We start from the raw sequence: 20,390 nt of genomic DNA, 5'->3' as shown, positions 1-20,390 counted from the left end.
AAGGTACTCTTATGACTTATCACCTAATAGAGCCTATGAAATAGGAAATCTTTTGTGGAAGGACTGCATCACACCAGGTGGACCCAGCAGGGAGACTGTAAGTGCGAGATATCTATGCTAAACCTCCTTTTTTGCAGCAAAGGTCCCGAGATATCTCCTGAACTCCATCTAACTTATCATTTCCATCCACATCTGATTGATATATGGCTCTTATGCTCAAGTCACTACTATGATTCTATGTTCGACCAGACGTGGAGAATAATTTCTATTATCACTAATCCTTCCACCAATACTGCAGTATTGTTTTTGATACATATATTATATTTTATTGTTTTGGATACGATCACTGCCAATTTTGGTTTTTATGTGTTATTTTATTAAAGTGAATTTTGTACATATTGCCTTGGATATATACTTATGATTTATATTAATTGATATACACTTCTGTGAGTCCCCTTCCAGCACTGTATGCTCTTTTTCCTCAGAAATAGCAGTCATGCTAATTCCCTTACTTTAGATCAGGACTGCTGGGTAACAGGTAAAGTGCTAAGGCCAAAAGCCGTTCTCAATGCAGGATAGTCGGGAGATGGAGAAGAGTGGTTTATTCCATCTCCCAGGACCGATGCCTTGTTATCCTTGACTTCACCATCGGATTTACCCTCTGATCCGGTCTCTCTTGTTGTCCGGTCACCTCCATCTTATATACATATATCTTTAGAACACGCATTTTTCTTACCCAAGGTGTAACCTAAACTGTTATCCATCCTCTCATCATCACCTGCCTTGCAACGTTGTGAGAGGATGGGATTACTTTGCCACACTGTCTTCTCTCAACAATTTATTTGTGGTTTTACTGCTTGTCTTGGGGTTCCCAATTATAATCCATAACCTGCTGTTACTGACCACTTCTACTAGGGATACTAGGCGGTCAGTGCTAACTGTGCACCAGTTATAGGAAAATAGTCGCTGTCACTACCAGGATCATTCACCTTACCGCTGGGTATTATATATAGATGCTACAGATCTCTTTGCTGGTGACATGTGGTTGGCTCCTCCTGATCTCTTACTTTCGATCAGGACTGCTGGGTGGCAGGCAGAGTATTGACTTAGGATGCTGGGTTCAACACACAAGACATCCGGGAAATGGACTATAGTGTTAGCTCTTATCTGTTGATCACAGGAACAAAGCAGAATCCTAGCACTTATGATGTTTACTGCTCATAAAAGTTTTTACCAACAACTGAAAGGTATAAAAGGCTTCAAGTCCTCTATTACACATTTATAACTAATCCCTTTAACCAATTCAGGTTGTTCCCCTTATTTAACGCTACAATCAACTTGTTTCAACATTGTAATTTTACTGCAGTGATGAGGAGGTCTGTCCATCTGCCTGTCCATGCTGCCAGAGCAAGGGAAGGCTTAGCCCTCTATTGGTACTGACCCAATTAATGCTGGGCAAATTTTTTTTATCTTTAAATCACTATTCCAAATTGACCTTCAAGACTTGGAAGTATATTAACTAAACTGCGGGTTTCAAAAAGTGGAGATGTTGCCTATAGCAATCAAATCATATTCTAGATGTCATTTTGTAGAATGTATTAAATAAATGATAGCTAGAATCTGATTGGTTGCTATAGGCAACATCTCCACTTTTTCAAACCCGCAGTTTAGTAAATATACCCTTTGGTCCCTGAGGTCTAGTGCCAACTCTAAGCTGAATTTGGCTCCAGTCGGCTTAAAACCAGACTCCAGAGTGACAGTCCGCTTGCTGCCACCGCCAGAGCTCTCAGAACTTTGGTGTGACACTTTGCCTTCACAAAGTGAAGAGTGATATGCGCACATACATACCTAAACATGTACATACTCACATACAGACACACACACACACACGGAAGAGAGATATGCATATACATTCTCACACATAAACAAGGAAGGGAGGAGAGGACCAGGGCAAACATGGGGAGACAGATACACATATCAAACAAACTTATCTCTAATGGAAGAAGGGAAGGGGGAAACTGATGTTGGAACATTGTGATGTGGCCATGCCCCCTCTTCCACTGCTGGGGACTGAAATGCCGCATTCCTATATTAACAGAAATGTTTTACTCACCCAGGTAATGATGGGGTGTAGTCTGAGCTCTTCATTGTGGTTGTGTGCTGCCTTCCCTATAGCAATATGGTGCAACCAGCATCAGGAGGTTGGCGACTCAAGCATAGTGGTTTTTCTGGGCAACTGGAAACTCCCCCAAGTACGCACCTGGCTTATATTCCCCCCCAACATGTGTACTAGTAGGGATGAAAGAGGTGTTCCTACCTCCATGTCAATATGGGCTATTATTTTCTATTCTATTTGTTATTTAAATCTTATAGAAATGTAACTGGGGTTTCAGTTATGGCTGATTTATTTTCACTGATTGTGCAGATGGTATACAGTGGTAACTGGGTTCATGGAGAACTACAGACGTGGTGAAGGGTGGCTTGGGGGCACCAGGAAAAAAAAATTACCTAGGAGGATGCAAAACGTAGGTACATATAAGAAGTTTATCTCTAATCCCTGACTTTCTTTTTTATCATTCAGGTGAGAATGATGTTCTGCACTTTAACTACATAAAAACAACCAATGATAAGGTGTTGATTAAATGGAATCCATACTGGCGTTCTGATCACAGGGACTTGTTGAGGTTCATGTTTCATTATAAGGAAGCGTAAGTATTCACTAGTTGGCTGCTTCATATATTTGGAGGAAGCGCAGCCTATCCCTCTTTTTCACTAGTTATTCCCTAGTCATCCTAAATTTTTGGAGCACCTTGTAAATCTCTGATAGTCCCAGCAGCAGTACGCTTTGACTCTCGAAATGAAAAAGTATTACAAATAGCATTTGTAGATAAATATCAAGACCCTAGTATTAAATAGTATAAGACATTAAATGCTTGTTGTCACAAGTAAATGTCATAAAGCTATTAAGATTGGAGTTTTTTTTCTCTTCCTGTGATTTCTCTAGAGTTTACAAAATAAAAATTTCTGTTTTTTTCTATGGGCTACAGCACCTTTTCCAGTTTTCATAAATATCCCCTAACTGTGTTATAAAAATGAGTTTGGAAAACACTAGGGTTATTTTTCTGAAAACTTTTTTTCTATTTGTTGTTTTCACTAGTGATTTTTTTAATTTTAATCCTAAATCCGCTTTCCTTAAATCTATTTTATTGTTACTATAAAATAGCTTAGGTTACACTGCATCGACTACTACTAGCTTCTGGCACAGATTTTCGATAATCTTTTTAACAATTAAACATTTAATGCAAGACACATATATATATTTTTTCTCCCAACTTATAATTATCATCGTTTATTTATATACTGCCATTATATAGCCACAGTGTTGCACAATCTGAGCATTTTACTCAGGCACGTCAGTCCCCACCTGTGGCACTTCCCTACAACAGACACACAAACATGCACTAATTATGGCCTAGTTTAATCAGCTGCCAAGTAACATACCAGTGTGACTTTGGACTGCATGTGGAAACAAAAACACCTGGGGTAAACACATGCAAACACAGGAAGAACATGCAAACTCCACACAGCATTGATGCTAAAGCAGCAATGCTAATCACTGTTTTTCAACACACTGCTATTCACTGCAAAGTTCTTTAGCCAAAGATATCTCAATCCATTCCATGTGTGTAGTAATAATAAATGCTATAATTTTCTGCTAAGCAAGCACAATAATAATGTTAGTAACTATTGAAATAATAATTAATTTTTGCTACTACTAGCAATTACACAGGAAGTATAGGCAAATGATTACCTGTTATTTTAAAAACGTGATTTTTATAAACTGTTGAAAGAGCTGGAAAAAGTCACTCTGCTGTCAACAAGACAGTTTATAAAAAAGTAAACTTATTCTATATTATTTTCTGAATAAATAGAATGGCTCTGGTGGTTATGCAACCACCCCCCTCTACCATGTTGGGACTATGAACCCATGAACTCCCCATTACCTGAATGCTTGTGCCAGATTGCATTGCACCACAGCCTGTCATTGGCTACAATTTCTCGTATCCTCTTCAGTAGATCTCTGTGGATTCTGATTAAGTCTTATGGATGGACTGGGTCCTAAGGAGCTGTGGTCTGGGGTGACCCTCCTTTATTATACTATGTAGGCAGATTTTATGGAAGAAGGTTTGTTCAAAAATGGATAAACTCTTTAAGGCACTGGGAGGACATAATCTGTGAATGACAATTTGGAAAATTATCCCAACTCTTCAGAGCATGCAGTATAGTAATTGACATCAGTGTGCTGTTTATCTAGGATTCTTTGGTTTTATTTCCATGTAAAAAAAATATATTTACTAGTAGTACAATTCAAATTAATTTCTGCTTATAACCCACTGTTTAAATGGTATTGGGTATTTCATAAGTCTCAAAATCTTGCAGTGCATAAATAGTTGAGAAATGTAACAGTCACTGCATCTTTTCTGCTTTGACATTGCAGACCATACCAAAATGTAACAGAGTTTGATGACCAGGATAGTTGGACAGTGGTGGATGTGGATCCCCCAGCGCGTACTACAGATGGCAAGGCAGCCCGCTCTCCAGGGTATCTTTTGCGTAACTTGAAGCCCTGGACACAGTATGCAGTATTTGTGAAGACCCTGATATCTTTACCAGATGAAAGGGGAAGATCATATGGAGCGAAGAGTGATATCATCTATATCTGGACAAATGAAACCAGTGAGTAACTGATAAGGATTGTGGATGCCTTTTTTTGGCCTCTAAGATTCATTTTTGTGTTTGCATTTTTATTTAATTTTTTTTACCTTTGAAATCACACAAGTATATAATGAAGAGGTCCTGTAAGGTTTTGGCCTATATTAGGCATTATAGATATGAAATATAGGGGTGAATAGCATAAGCCCAGAAGGCTTTGCGATAATCCCAAAGGCCTGAAAATTATCTGACCTGCTCCCGATATACAGCAGAACCAACAGTGAAGTTGCAGAGACATAGGGATTCATGTAGCCTTCATGTTTCATATTTCTGGTTTCTTTTTGTTAACCAAATTTTATATTAGATGGTTTAAAAGAAAGTAATGTAATGTCAAATTATGATAGATAACAAAAGGTTTTTATTCTTTTCCTCATAATAGTTTTGAGTCAATCAATGTAAAGACATTCACTACCCTTATTAAACTGTACTATAATCGTCATATACTGTAAATACCTCATGGGTATGGTAATGCATCGATGAGAATTCAATGTTTGTACATAAGTGGAAAAGACTTAAGACTTTATGAGCTATTATCTAGGGATGTGCACCGGCCACTTTTGGTGTCTCGTGTTTTGTGTTTTGGATTCGGATTCGGATTTGCTTGAGATTTTGGGTTCGGATTTGTTTCGCAAAACACCTGACGAAAGGATTTGGTTCGGATTTAAGGTTTTGGATTCGGATTTATTTTGAAAAAAACATAAAAAGTGCTAAAAAACAGTTTTGTGGGTTTTTTTTCACTCCTACGCTATTATTAACCTCAATAACATTCAATAACAATCATTTCCACTAATTTCCAGGCTATTCTGAACACCTCACAATATTGTTTTTAGGCCAAAAGGTTGCACCGAGGTAGCTTGAGCATATAATGCCAAAAAAAGAGGTACAAGATGGAATTGTTCTGGGCCCTCCCTCCCACCCCTCGCGAGATTCGACACGAGACTTGGACGACAGAGCCACGTTTTCAATATTTTGCCCGCCGGAAATATCCGAACAGTGTTCGGATCCGCACTGTTCGGGTGGGCTCGGATTAGCGGAATCCGAGCCCGCTCATCTCTACTATTATCCGTGCTCCTGCATTAGCACTTCTGGATGATAGTAAGCCATTTACACTCTCCACTGAGCAGAACCAAATGTTTAACCAATTTTTTAAGCTGAAGTAACTTCAGCGCCAGCACTGGCTTTGCCAGATTATGACAAGCCTTTCACAATATTTTGTCATGAAGTCAGTGCACATGCACAAGGAGTACTGACACAGATACATGGTCGCAAGCTAAGTTTACTTGCATACTACTCTGCACAATTAGACGCAATCATACGAGCAGCACCAACTTGTGTTAAAAGCAGTAGCAGTAGCTGCAGCTGCTTTAGTGCTTGAAAAGAGTATATATTGTGCTAGGACACCCAGTTACCTTAATGGTACTGCACGCTGTGACAGAAATTTTAAACCAAGCACAAAACATTTGTCACCGGCCAGACTTACTAAATATGAAGTAGTATTATTTTTGCATGTTTTAAAAGATGGGAGGACACGTCAGAGTTCCCTTATTATTATTATTATTATTATTATTATTATTATTATTTATTTATTTATATGATTCCACAAGGTTTCCGCAGCTCCGTACAAAATACAAAAATACAGTACCGACAGTATACAAGGGTATGACAATACAGAGTAAAACGAATATAGCCAAAACTTCAACATCTCCAAGTAAAGTGACAAAGGAGTAGAAGAAATGGAAGTGAGACAGAAGGGAAGAGGGCCCTGCTCATACAAGCTTACATACTAAGGGGAGGGCAAACAGACAGCAAGCACAATGGGAGTCAGTAAAGGGGTTTAAGTACAAGAGGAGACAGGAAAGGGTGAGGTTATAAGAATGATAAGGTTATGTGGATGGTTGGTAGGCCTTAAGGAGCAGATGGGTTTTGAGAGCCCGTTTGATGGAGCCAAGATTAGGGGACAGACAGAGGGAGGGAGGTTGTTCCAGTGAAGGGGAGCACCAACAACTCAAAGGTATAAAGTCTTCAAGTCCTCTTTTACACATTTATAACACAGACAAACTGTAGGGGTAAATTATTAACTTTAACCAATTCAGATTGTTCCCCTTATTTAACGCTACAATGAACTTGTTTCAACATTGTAATTTTACTGCAGTGATGAGGAGGTCTGTCCATCTGCCTGTCCATGCTGCCAGAGCAAGGGAGGGCTTAGCCCTCTATTGGTACTGACCCATCTAATGCTGGGCTAAAAGATTTTATCTTTAAATCACTATTCCAAATTGACCTTCAAGACTTGGGGGTATATTAACTAAAGTGCGGGTTTGAAAAAGTGGAGATGTTGCCTATAGCAATCAATCAGATTCTAGATGTCATTTTGTAGAATGTATTAAATAAATGATAGCTAGAATCTGATTGGTTGCTATAGGCAACATCTCCACTTTTTCAGTCCCGCAGTTTAGTAAATATACCCTTTGGTCCCTGAGGTCTAGTACCAACTCTAAGCTGAATTTGGCTCCAGTCGGCTTAAATCCAGACTCCAGAGTGACAGTCCGCATGCTGCCACCGCCAGAGCTCTCAGAACTTTGGTGTGACACTTTGCCTTCTTGGTTTCTCAGGAGGCAACGCATCTTCTGGTCTCCAATTCGGAAATCGAGCCAGAAGACCTTGGTACTGAAAGGGGAAGCAGGACGTTGTTGTGAATCCCGCTTAATCAGATTCAATGTTAACTTATTAATATTTATACATTATGTATATATCTGTTTAAATGTTTATGCAAAAAGCTGCTTGCAGGGGCAAACAATAGATTTCTAAAGGATTGTCGCCAAATGCTAAGTATCATGACTATCGGTAGCGGTGCACTTCCTGTTCTGTTGCTGCCATCTCAGAATGGTGATATCATTATTAATATAATATCATTAAGAAGATGCTTTATTATTTTATTTTGTTAAAAAATAATCTGTGCCTGCACATTTGTTGATTTCAGTAGGAGGTGGTTGGAGTGCAGAGACACACACAACGCAGAGGCAGAGGCACACACATACAGGAATGAGAGAGACACACACATTAGAAATGAATAAAAGACAGAAACAGAAAAAAGAGCACAGAGAGAGGGACAAATACACAAAGTGGAGAGTGATAGGCGCACATACATATCTAAACATGTACATACTCACATACAGACACACAAAGGGGAGAGAGATATGCATATACATTCTCACACATAAACAAGGATGGGAGGAGAGGGCCAGGGCAAACATGGGGAGACAGATACACATATCAAACAATCTTATCTCTAATGGAAGTGGGAAAGGGGGAAACTGATGTTGGAGCATTGTGGTGTGGCCATGCCCCCTCTCCCACTGCCGGCGACGGAAATGCTGCATTCCTATATTAAAATAAATGTTTCACTCACCCAGTTAATGATGGGGTGTAGTCTGAACTCTTCATTGTGGTTGTGTGCTGCCTTCCCTATAGCAATATGGTGCAACAAGCATCAGGAGGTTGGCGACTCAAGTATAGTGGTTTTTCTGGGCAACTGGAAACTCCCCCAAGTATGCACCTGGCTTATATTCCCCCCAACATGTGTACTAGTAGGGATGAAAGAGGTGTTCTTACCGCCATGTCAATGTGGACCACTATTTTCTATTCTATTTGTTATTTAAATCTTATAAAAATGTAACTGGGGTTTCAGTTATGGTTGATTTATTTTCACTGATTGTGCAGATGGTATACAGTGGTAACTGGGTTCATGGAGAACTACAGACATGGTGAAGGGTGGCTTGGGGGCACCAGAAAAAAAAATTGGCCTAGGAGGATGCAAAACGTAGGTACATATAAGAAGTTTATCTCTAATCCCTGACTTCCTTTTTTATCTTTCAGGTGAGAATGATGTTCTGCGCTTTAACTATATAAAAACAACCCAACATAAGGTGTTGATTAAGTGGGATCCATATTGGCCTCCTGATCACAGGGACTTGTTGGGGTTCATGTTTCATTATAAGAAAGCGTAAGTATTCACTAGTTATTTCCTAGTCTTCCTAAATTTTTGGAGCACATTGTAAATCTCTGATAGTCCCAGCAGCAGTACGCTTTGACTCTCGAAATGAAAAAGTATTACAAATAGCATTTGTAGATAAATATCAAGATCCTAGTATTAAATAATATAAGACAGTGGTGGGCAAACTCAGTCCTCAAGGGCTACCAACAGTTCATGTTTTTAGGATTTCTTTAATAATGCACAGCTGAGTTAATCTATTTGGCTGGGTCTGTAATTATCCCAGCTGTTTCTACAGACAGAAATCCTAAAAACATGAACTGTTGGTAGCACTTGAGGACTGCGCTTGCCCACCACTTGTATAAGACATTATAATGCTTGTTGTCACAAGTAAATGTCATAAAGCTATTAAGATTGGAATTTTTTTCTCTTCTTATGATTTCTCTAGAGTTTAGAAAATAAAAATACATTTCTGTTTGTTTCCATGGGCTACAGCACCTTTTCCAGTTTTCATAAATATCCCCTAACTTTGTTATAAAAACACTAGGGTTGTTTTTCTGAAAACCATTTTCTATTTGTTGTTTTCACTAGTGATTTTTTAATTTTATTCCTAAATCCACTTTTCTTAAATTTATTTTGTTACTATTAAATAGCCAGAACAGAACAGCAATATAGTGCCTATATGAGCTTAGGTTATGCATCGACTACTACTAGCTTCTGGCACCGATTTTCGATAATCTTTTTAACAGTTAAACATTTAATGCCATACTTACCAACTTTGAATAGTTGGTTTCCGGGAGCCTGTCATGGGAGGTGGGCGTGACGGGGGCGGGGCTCCAAAATGCGCGTCATTTTCGACCCGCCCCCGTGACGGCATGACGCAAAATGCGTCATTTGACAGCGGGGGGACGGGGCCAAACTGTGCGATTCCCCGGGAATCGCGGCGTTTCGGAGCTAATTCTGCCCACTTCACTAGGAAGTGGGCAGAATTAGGGAGATTGCCACACTCTCCCGGGAGTCCGGGAGACTCGCAAAATGCGGGAGTCTCCCGGAATGTCGGCAAGTTGGCAAGTATGTTTAATGCAAGACACATACCGTATATACTCGTGTATAAGCCGAGTTTTTCAGCACATTTTTTGTGCTGAAAAAAGCCCCCCTCGGCTTATACTCGAGTCCCACTTACCTGGTCTCCGTTTTCCAGTCTCCCCCGCTCATCTGCAGGCATCTGCAGCCTCTGTGGATCACTGTCAGCCACCATTTTATTGTAGCCCGTTTTTGTGTGTTCATTGCACATGGAACAATAAAGTTAAATGAAAAGGAGCCTGTCAGTCAAAGCTAAAGACCGGGACATTTCCATCTAGCCCCGCTGGTCAGAGACACATGTGAGTACCCTGACTTGTCCACTGCAATTATTTGCAGCAGTTTTATAAAGTCCAATATTTTCATTTTTTGTCACCTATTAATAAGTGTCTGAAGATTCTTTTGCATAACTGTGAAATCATTGAAAAGTCTAAAAACATCCCAAACTTCAAGTATAATAAGGGTTAAATCACACAAAGCAAATTGTATTGTTCTGTTAAAATGTTTCTTCCAGCAAACAAAATCAAACTTATCTTTATCTGAGCTATTATATCAAATTCTATTTAGTGTATGTGCAGCATCTTTTGCATTACTAAAGCCTAAATTACTGTACTGTTCTGAACACTTAGGAGTAACTGCTCATCACCTTCTAAAGGCGAATAAACTTAACTGGCACATGTATTTAGTATCCACAGACTATCTCATTGATTTATATATTAATGATCTGAGTTGTCTTTAGTGAATGTTATTTATATCTGTGTTCACCTATTAGGCTTGATACCAAGTGCAGAGGATTTAGTTTAACCATTTGTGTACAATTTATTAGGATATGGGTATATATTATGTACTTATATAATTTTATTGATGTTTAATAACAATAAATTTTGATATATTCATTTACAACCTCACGTTTCTATTATTGGGAGCCCAGTGTTAACGATATCCAGCACTGTTTTTATTTTTGAAACTTACCAGTAGCTGCTGCATTTCCCACCCTAGGCTTATACTCGAGTCAATAAGTTTTCCTAGTTTTTTGTGGTAAATTTAAGTGCCTCGGCTTATATTCGGGTCGACTTATACTCGAGTATATACGGTATATATATTTTTTCTCCTAACTTATAATTATCATTGTTTATTTATATACTGCCATTATATAACCACAGTGTTGCACAATCTGAGCATTTTACTCAGGCACGTCAGTCCCCACCTGTAGCACTACCCTACAACATGCACTAACTATGGCCTAGTTTAATCAGCTGCCAATTAACATACCAGTGTGACTTTGGACTGCATGTGGAAACAAAAACACCTGGGGTAAACACATGCAAACACAGGAAGAACATGCAAACTCCACACAGCATTGATGCTAAAGCAGCAATGCTAATCACTGTTTTTCAACACACTGCTATTCACTGCAAAGTTCTTTAGCCAAAGATATCTCAATCCATTCCATGTGTGTAGTAATAATAAATGCTATAATTTTCTGCTAAGCAAGCACAATAATAATGTTAGTAACTATTGAAATAATAATTAATTTTTGCTACTACTAGTAATTACACAGGAAGTATAGGCAAATGATTACCTGTTATTTTAAAAACGTGATTTTTATAAACTGTTGAAAGAGCTGGAAAAAGTTACTCTGCTGTCAACAAGACAGTTTATAAATCAGTAAACATATTTTAAATTATTTTCTGAATAAATAGAATGGCTCTGGTGGTAATGCAACCATCCCCCTTTCCCTTGTTGGGACTACGTACCCATGAACTCCCCATTACCTGAATCATTATGCCAGATTCCACCACAGCCTGTTATTGGCTACAATTTGTCGTATTCTCTTCAGTAGATCTCTGTGGATTCTGATTAAGTCTTATGGATGGACTGGGTCCTAAAGAGCTGTGGTCTGGGGTGACCCTACTTTATTATACAATGTGGGCAGATTTTATGGAAGAAGACTTGTCCAAAAATGGATAAACTCTTTAAGGCACTGGGAGGACTTAATCTGTGAACGACAATTTGGAAAATTATCCCAACTCTTCAGAGCATGCAGTATAGTAATTGACATCAGTGTGCTGTTTATCTAGGATTCTTTGGTTTTATTTCCATGTAAAAAAAATATATTTACTAGTAGTACAATTCAAATTAATTTCTGCTTATAACCCACTGTTTAAATGGTATTGGGTATTTCATAAGTCTCAAAATCTTGCAGTGCATAAATAGTTGAGAAATGTAACAGTCACTGCATCTTTTCCGCTTTGACATTGCAGACCATACCAAAATGTAACAGAGTTTGATGACCAGGATAGTTGGACAGTGGTGGATGTGGATCCCCCAGCGCGTACTACAGATGGCAAGGCAGCCCGCTCTCCAGGGTATCTTTTGCGTAACTTGAAGCCCTGGACACAGTATGCAGTATTTGTGAAGACCCTGATATCTTTACCAGATGAAAGGGGAAGATCATATGGAGCGAAGAGTGATATCATCTATATCTGGACAAATGAAACCAGTGAGTGACTGATAAGGATTGTGGATGCCTTTTTGTGTTTGCATTTTTATTTAATTTTTTTTACCTTTGAAATCACGCAAGTATATAATGAAGAGGCCCTGTAAGGTTTTGGCCTATATTATGCATTATAGATATGAAATATAGGGGTGGATTGCATAAGCCCAGAACGCTTTGCGATAATCCCAAAGGTCTAAAAATCATCTGAACTGCTCCCGATATACAGCAGAACCAACAGTGAAGTTGCAGTGACATAGGGATTCATGTAGCCTTCATGTTTCATATTTTTGGTTTGTTTTTGTTAACCAAATGTTATATTAGATGGTTTAAAAGAAAGTAATGAAAGGTCAAATTATGATGGATAACAAAAGGTTTTTATTCTTTTCCTCATAATAGTTTTGAGTCAATCAATGTAAAGACATTCACTGCCCTTATTAAACTGTACTATAATCGTCATATACTGCAAGTACTTCTTTGTATCGTGGGTATGGTAATGTATCGATATGAATTCAATGTTTGTACATAAATGGAAAAGACTTAAGACTTTTTGGGACATATTCAATTCTTAGTTTTCCGTGCCGCGGAAAAACTATTACCGTTAATACGGTAATAGCTGGATTTCAGGGAGCTGCGAGCTGAAATCCAGCGAGTAAATTACCGTATTAACGGTTTTTCCACGCACGATTACTGTAATAACGGTAATCGTGCGCGGACCACGAGATTCTCGGCGTTTCCGCCGAGAATTGAATATGCCCCTATTATCCGTGCTCCTGCATTAGCACTTCTGGATGATAGTAAGCCATTTACACTCTCCGCTGAGCAGAACCAAATGTTTAACCAATTTTAAGCTGAAGTAACTTCGCGCCAGCACTGGCTTTGCCAGATTATGACACGCCTTTGACATTATTTTGTCATGAAGTCAGTGGACATGTACAAGTACTGACACAGATACATGGTCACAAGCTAAGTTGACTTGCATACTACTCTGTACAATTAGACCCAATCATACGAGAAGCACCTAATTGTGTTAAAAGCAGTAGCTGCAGCTGTTTTAGTGCTTGAAAAGAGTATAGATATTGTGCTAGGACACCCAGTTACCTTAATGGTTCCGCACGCTGTGACAGAAATTTTAAACCAAGCACAAAACATTTGTTACCGGCCACACTTACTAAATATGAAGTAGTATTATTTTTGCATGTTTCAAAAGATGGGAGGACACATCAGGGTTCCCCTATTTATTATTATTATTCTTATATGGCGCCACAATGTGTTCGCAGCTCCGTACAAAATACAAAAATACATTACAGACAGTATACAAGGGTACGACAATACAGAGTAAAACGAATATAGCCGAGACTTCAATGTCTCCAAGAATAGCAGGTATAGTTACAAAGTAGTAGAAGAAATGGAAGTGAGACAGAAGGGAAGAGGGCCCTGCTCATACAAGCTTACATACTAAGGGGAGGGGAAACAGACAGCAGGCACAAAGGGAGTCAGTAAAGGGGTTCAAGTACAAGAGGAGACAGGAAAGTGTGAGGTTATAAGAACGATAAGGTTATGTGGATGGTTGGTAGGCCTTAATGAGCAGATGGGTTTTGAGAGCCCGCTTGAAGGAGCCAAGATTAGGGGACAGGCGAAGGGGCACCAACAACTGAAAATAATAAAGTCTTCAAGTCCTCTCTTACACATTTATAACATTTATAACAGAGGAACTGTAGGGGTAAACTAATTCCTTTAACCAATTCAGATTGTTCCCCTTATTTAACGCTACAATCAACTTGTTTCAACATTGTAATTTTACTGCAGTGATGAGGAGGTCTGTCCATCTGCCTGTCCACGCTGCCAGAGCAAGGGAGGTCTTAGCCCTCTATTGGTACTGACCCAACTAATGCTGGGCTGAAAGATCTTATCTTTAAATCACTATTCCAAATTGACCTTCAAGACTTGGCGGTATCTTAACTAAAGTGCGGGTTTGATAAAGTGGAGATGTTGCCTATAGCAATCAATCATATTCTAGATGTCATTTTGTAGAATGTGTTAAATAAATGATAGCTAGAATCTGATTGATTGCTATAGGCAACATCTCCACTGTTTCAAACTCGCAGTTTAGTAAATATACCCTTTGGTCCCTGAGGTCTAGTGCCAACTCTAAGCTGAATTTGGCTCCAGTCAGCTTAAAACCAGACTCCAGAGTGACAGTCCGCTTGCTGCCACCGCCAGAGCTCTCAGAACTTTGGTGTGACACTTTGCCTTCTTGGTTTCTTAGGAGGCAACGCATCTTCTGGTCTCCAATTCGGAAACCGAGCCAGAAGACCTTGGTACTGAAAGGGGCAGCAGGACGTTGTTGTAATTCCGGCTGGATCAGGTTGAATGTTAACTTATTAATATTTATACATTATGTATATATCTGTTTAAATGTTTATGCAAAAAGCTGCTTGCAGGGGCAAACAATAGATTTCTAAAGGATTGTCGCCAAATGCTAAGTATCATGACTGTCTGTGCCGGTGCACTTCCTGTTCTGTTGCTGCCATCTCAGAATGGTGATATTATTATTAAAATTATATCATTAAAAAGATGCTTTATTATTTTATTTTGTTACAATATAATCTGTGCCTGCACATTTGTTGATTTCAGTAGGAGGTGGTTGGCCCCCTCTCCTACTGCCGGGAACTGAAATGCTGCATTCCTATATTAACAGAAATGTTTTACTCACCCAGGTAATGATGGGGTGTAGTCTGAGCTCTTCATTGTGGTTGTGTGCTGCCTTCCCTATAGCAATATGGTGCAGCCAGCATCAGGAGGTTGACGACTCAAGCATAGTGGGTTTTCTGGGCTACTGGAAACTCCCCCAAGTAGGCACCTGGCTTATATTCCCTCCAGCATGTGTACTAGTAGGGATGGAAGAGGTGTGGGCCACTATTTTCTATTCTATTTGTTATTTAAATCTTATAAAAATGTAACTAGGGTTTCAGTTATGGTTGATTTAATTTCATTGATTGTGCAGATGGTATACAGTGGTAACTGGGTCCATGGAGAACTACAGACGTGGTGAAGGGTGGCTTGGGGGACAGAATAAATATAAATTGACCTAAGAGGATGCAAAACTTGGGTACATATAAGAAGTTTATCTCTAATCCCTGACTTCCTTTTTTATCTTTCAGGTGAGAAGGATGTTCTGCGCTTTAACTATATAAACATAAAACATGATAAGGTATTGATTAAATGGAATCCATACTGGCCTCCTGATCAAATTGACTTGTTGGGGTTCATGTTTCATTATAAGGAAGCGTAAGTATTCACTAGTTATTCCCTAGTCATCCTAAATTTTTGGAGCACATTGTAAATCTCTGATAGTCCCAGCAGCAGTACGCTTTGACTCTCGAAAATGAAAAAGTATTACATCTAACATTTGTAGATAAATATCAAGATCCTAGTATTAAATAGTATAAGACATTAAATGCTTGTTGTCACAAGTAAATGTCATTAAGCTATGAAGATTGGAGTTTTTTTCTCTTCTTATGATTTCTCTAAAGTTTAGAAAATAAAAATAAATTTCTGATTGTTTTCGTGGGCTACAGCAGCTTTTCCAGTTTTCATAGATATCCCCTAACTGTGTTATAAAAATGAGTTTGGAAAACACTAGGGTTGTTTTTCTGAAAACCATTTTCTATTTGTTGTTTTCACTAGTGATTTTTTTTAATTGGAATCCTAAATCCACTTTTTTTAAATTTATTTTATTGTTACTATAAAATAGCCAGAAGAGAACAGCAAGATAGTGCCTACATCAGCTAAGGTTACACTGCATCGACTACTACTAGCTTCTGGCACAGATTTTCGAAAATCTTTTTAACAATTAAACATTTAATGCAAGACACACACACACACACATATACATATACATATATATATATATATATATATATATATATATATATATATTATATTTATTTATTGCCTCCCAACTTATAATTATCATTGTTTATTTATATACTGCCATTATATAGCCACAGTGTTGCACCATCTGAGCATTTTACTCAGGCACGTCAATCCCCACCTGTGGCACTTCCCTACAACAGACACACAAACATGCACTAACTATGGCCTAGTTTAATCAGCTGCCAATTAACATACCAGTGTGACTTTGGACTGCAGGTGGAAACAAAAACACCTGGGGTAAACACATGCAAACACAGGAAGATCATGCAAACTCCACACAGCATTGATGCTAAAGCAGCAATGCTAATCACTGTTTTTCAACACACTGCTATTCACTGCAAAGGTCTTTAGCCAAAGATGTCTCAATCCATTCCATGTGTGTAGTAATAATAAATGTAGTCATTTTCTGCTAAGCAAGCACAATAACAATGTTAGTAACTACTGAAATAATAATTACTTTTTGCTACTACTAGCAATTACACAGGAAGTATAGGCAAACGATTACCTGTTATTTTAAAAATGTGATTTTTATAAACTGTTGAAAGAGTTGGAAAAAGTCACTCTGCTGTCAACAAGACAGTTTATAAATCAGTAAACGTATTCTATATTATTTTCTGAATAAATAGAATGGCTCTGGTGGTTATGCAACCACCCCCCTCTACCATGTTGGGACTATGAACCCATGAACTCCCCATTACCTGAATCCTTGTGCCAGATTGCACCACAGCCTGTCATTGGCTACAATTTCTCGTATCCTCTTCAGTAGATCTCTGTGGATTCTGATTAAGTCTTATGGATGGACTGGTTCCTAAGGAGCTGTGGTCTGGGGTGACCCTCCTTTATTATACAATGTGGGCGGATTTTATGGAAGAAGGCTTGTCCAAAAATGGATAAACTCTTTAAGGAACTGGGAGGACTTAATCTGTGAATGACAATTTGGAAATTTATCCCAACTCTTCAGAGCATGCAGTATAGTAATTTACATCAGTGTGCTGTTTATCTAGGATTCTTTGGTTTTATTTCCATGTAAATTTATTTATTTACTAGTAGCACAATTCAAATTAATTTCTGCCTATAACCCACTGTTTAAATGGTATTGGGTATTTCATAAACCTCAAAATCTTGCAGTGCATAAATAGTTGAGAAATGTAACAGTCACTGCATCTTTTCCGCTTTGACATTGCAGACCATACCAAAATGTAACAGAGTTTGATGACCAGGATAGTTGGACAGTGGTGGATGTGGATCCCCCAGCGCGTACTACAGATGGCAAGGCAGCCCGCTCTCCAGGGTATCTTTTGCGTAACTTGAAGCCATGGACACAGTATGCAGCATTTGTGAAGACCCTGATATCTTTACCAGATGAAAGGGAAAGATCATATGGAGCGAAGAGTGATATCATCTATATCTGGACAAATGAAACCAGTGAGTGACTGATAAGGATTGTGGATGCCTTTTTTTGGCCTCTAAGATTCATTTTTGTGTTTGCATTTTTATTTAATTTTTTTGTACATTTGAAACCACACAAGTATATAATGAGGAGGCCCTGTAAGGTTTTGGCCTATATTAGGCATTATAGATATGAAATATAGTGGTGGCTTGCATCAGCCCAGAAGGCTTTGTGATAATCCCAAAGTCCTGAAAATCATCTGAACTGCTCCCGATATACAGCAGAACCAACAGTGAAGTTGCAGTGACATAGGGATTCATGTAGCCTTCATGTTTCATATTTATGGTTTGTTTTTGTTTATCAAATTTTATATTAGATGGTTTAAAAGAAAGTAATGTAATGTCAAATTATGATAGATAACAAAAGGTTTTTATTATTTTCCTCATAATAGTTTTGAGTCAATCAATGTTGTAAAGACATTCACTGCCCTTATTTACTGTACTATAATCGTCATATACTGTAAATACCTTTTTATATCATGGGTATGGTAATGTATCGATGGGAATTCAATGTTTGTACATAAATGAAAAAGCCTTAAGACTTTATGAGCTATTATCCGTGCTCCTGCATTAGCACTTCTGGATGAAAGTAAGCCATTTATACTCTCCTCTGAGCAGAACTAAATGTTTAACCAATTTTAAGCTGAAGTAACTTCAGCGCCAGCACTGGCTTTGCCAGATTATGACAAGCCTTTCACATTATTTTGTCATGAAGTCAGTGCACATGTACAAGCTGTACTGACACAGATATATGGTCCCAAGCTAAGTTGACTTGCATACTACTCTGCACAATTAGACCCAATCATACGAGCAGCACCAACTTGTGTTAAAAGCAGTAGCTGCAGCTGCTTTAGTGCTTGAAAAGAGTATAGATATTGTGCTAGGACACCCAGTTACCTAAATGGTGCCACACGCTGTTACAGAAATTTTAAACCAAGCACAAAACATTTGTCACCGACCAGACTTACTAAATTTGAAGTAGTATTATTTTTGCATGTTTCAAAAGATGGGAGGACATGTCAGGGTTCCCCTATTATTATTATTACTCTTTATTTATATGGCGCCACAAGGTGTCCGCAGCTCCGTATAAAATACAAAAATACAGTACAGACCGTATACAAGGGTACGACAGTACAGAGTAAAACGAATATAGCCAAGACTTCAATATCTCCAAGCATATCAAGTATAGTGAAGAAGGAGTAGAAGAAATAGAAGGGAGAGAGAAGGGAAGAGGGCCCTGCTCATACAAGCTTACATACTAAGGGGAGGGGAAACAGACAGCAGGCACAAGGGGAGTCAGTAAAATACAAGAGGAGACAGGAAAGTGTGAGGTTATAAGAACGATAAGGTTATGTGGATGGTTGGTAGGCCCTAAGGAGCAGATGGGTTTTGAGAGCCTGTTTGAAGGAGCCAAGATTAGGGGACAGGCGGAGGGAGGTTGTTCCAGTGAAGGGGGGCACCAACAACTGAAAATAATAAAGGCTTCTAGTCCTCTTTTACACATTTATAACACAGACAAACTGTAGGGGTAAACTAATCCCTTTAACCAATTCAGATTGTTCCCCTTATTTAACGCTACAATCAGCATGTTTCAATATTGTAATTTTAATGCAGTGATAAGGAGGTCTGTCCATCTGCCTACCCATGCTGACAGAACAAGGGGAGGGCTTAGCCCTCTATTGGTACTGACCCAACTAATGCTGGGCTAAAAGATTTTATCTTTAAATCACTATTCCAAATTGACCTTCAAGACTTGGGGGTATATTAACTAAAGTGCGGGTTTGATAAAGTGGAGATGTTGCCTATAGCAATCAATCATATTCTAGATGTCATTTTGTAGAATGTATTAAATAAATGATAGCTAGAATCTGATTGATTGCTATAGGCACCAGCTCCACTTTTTCAAACCCCCAGTTTAGTAAATATAATCTTTGGTCCCTGAGGTCTAGTGCCAACTCTAAGCTGAATTTGGCTCCAGTCAGCTTAAAACCAGACTCCAGAGTGACAGTCCGCATGCTGCCACCACCAGAGCTCTCAGAACTTTGGTGTGACACTTTGCCTTTTTGGTTTCTCAGGAGGCGACACATCTTCTGGTCTCCAATTCGGAAATCGAGCCAGAAGACCTTGGTACTGAAAGGGGAAGCAGGACGTTGTTGTAATTCCGGCTGGATCAGGTTGAATGTTAACTTATTAATATTTATACATTATGTATATATCTGTTTAAATGTTTATGCAAAAAGCTGCTTGGAGGGGCAAACAATAGATTTCTAAAGGATTGTCGCCAAATGCTAAGTATCATGACTATCGGTACCGGTGCACTTCCTGTTCTGTTGCTGCCATCTCAGAATGGTGATATCATTATTAATATAATATCATTAAAAATATGCTTTATTATTTTATTTTGTTACAATATAATCTGTGCCTGCACATTTGTTGATTTCAGTAGGAGGTGGTTGGGGTGCAGAGACACACACATACAAGAATGAGAGAGAGACACACACATAAGGAAAGAGTAAAAGATAGAAAAAAGAGCACAGAGAGAATGACAGATACACAAAGTGGAGAGTGATATGCGCACATACATACCTAAATATGTACATACTCACATACAGACACACACACACAAAGGGGAGAGAGATATGCATATACATTCTCACACAT

At 38.7% G+C, this 20,390-nt stretch overlaps 1 protein-coding gene across 1 annotated transcript in view; it reads left to right on the top strand.

Moving 5' to 3' along the window:
• Positions 1-20,390, top strand: part of LOC142151386 (insulin receptor-like) — a 151,557-nt gene that overhangs the window by 123,670 nt on the left and 7,497 nt on the right. The window contains exons 7-8 of the mRNA XM_075206980.1: positions 15,506-15,632; positions 17,467-17,705. Coding sequence (XP_075063081.1) covers positions 15,506-15,632; positions 17,467-17,705 — 366 coding nt within the window. The remainder of the gene's footprint in view (positions 1-15,505; positions 15,633-17,466; positions 17,706-20,390) is intronic.

This window comes from Mixophyes fleayi, chromosome 1 (genome assembly GCF_038048845.1).
Source record: "Mixophyes fleayi isolate aMixFle1 chromosome 1, aMixFle1.hap1, whole genome shotgun sequence".
NCBI lineage: Eukaryota > Metazoa > Chordata > Amphibia > Anura > Limnodynastidae > Mixophyes > Mixophyes fleayi.
This window is presented reverse-complemented; position numbering and strand designations above follow the sequence as displayed.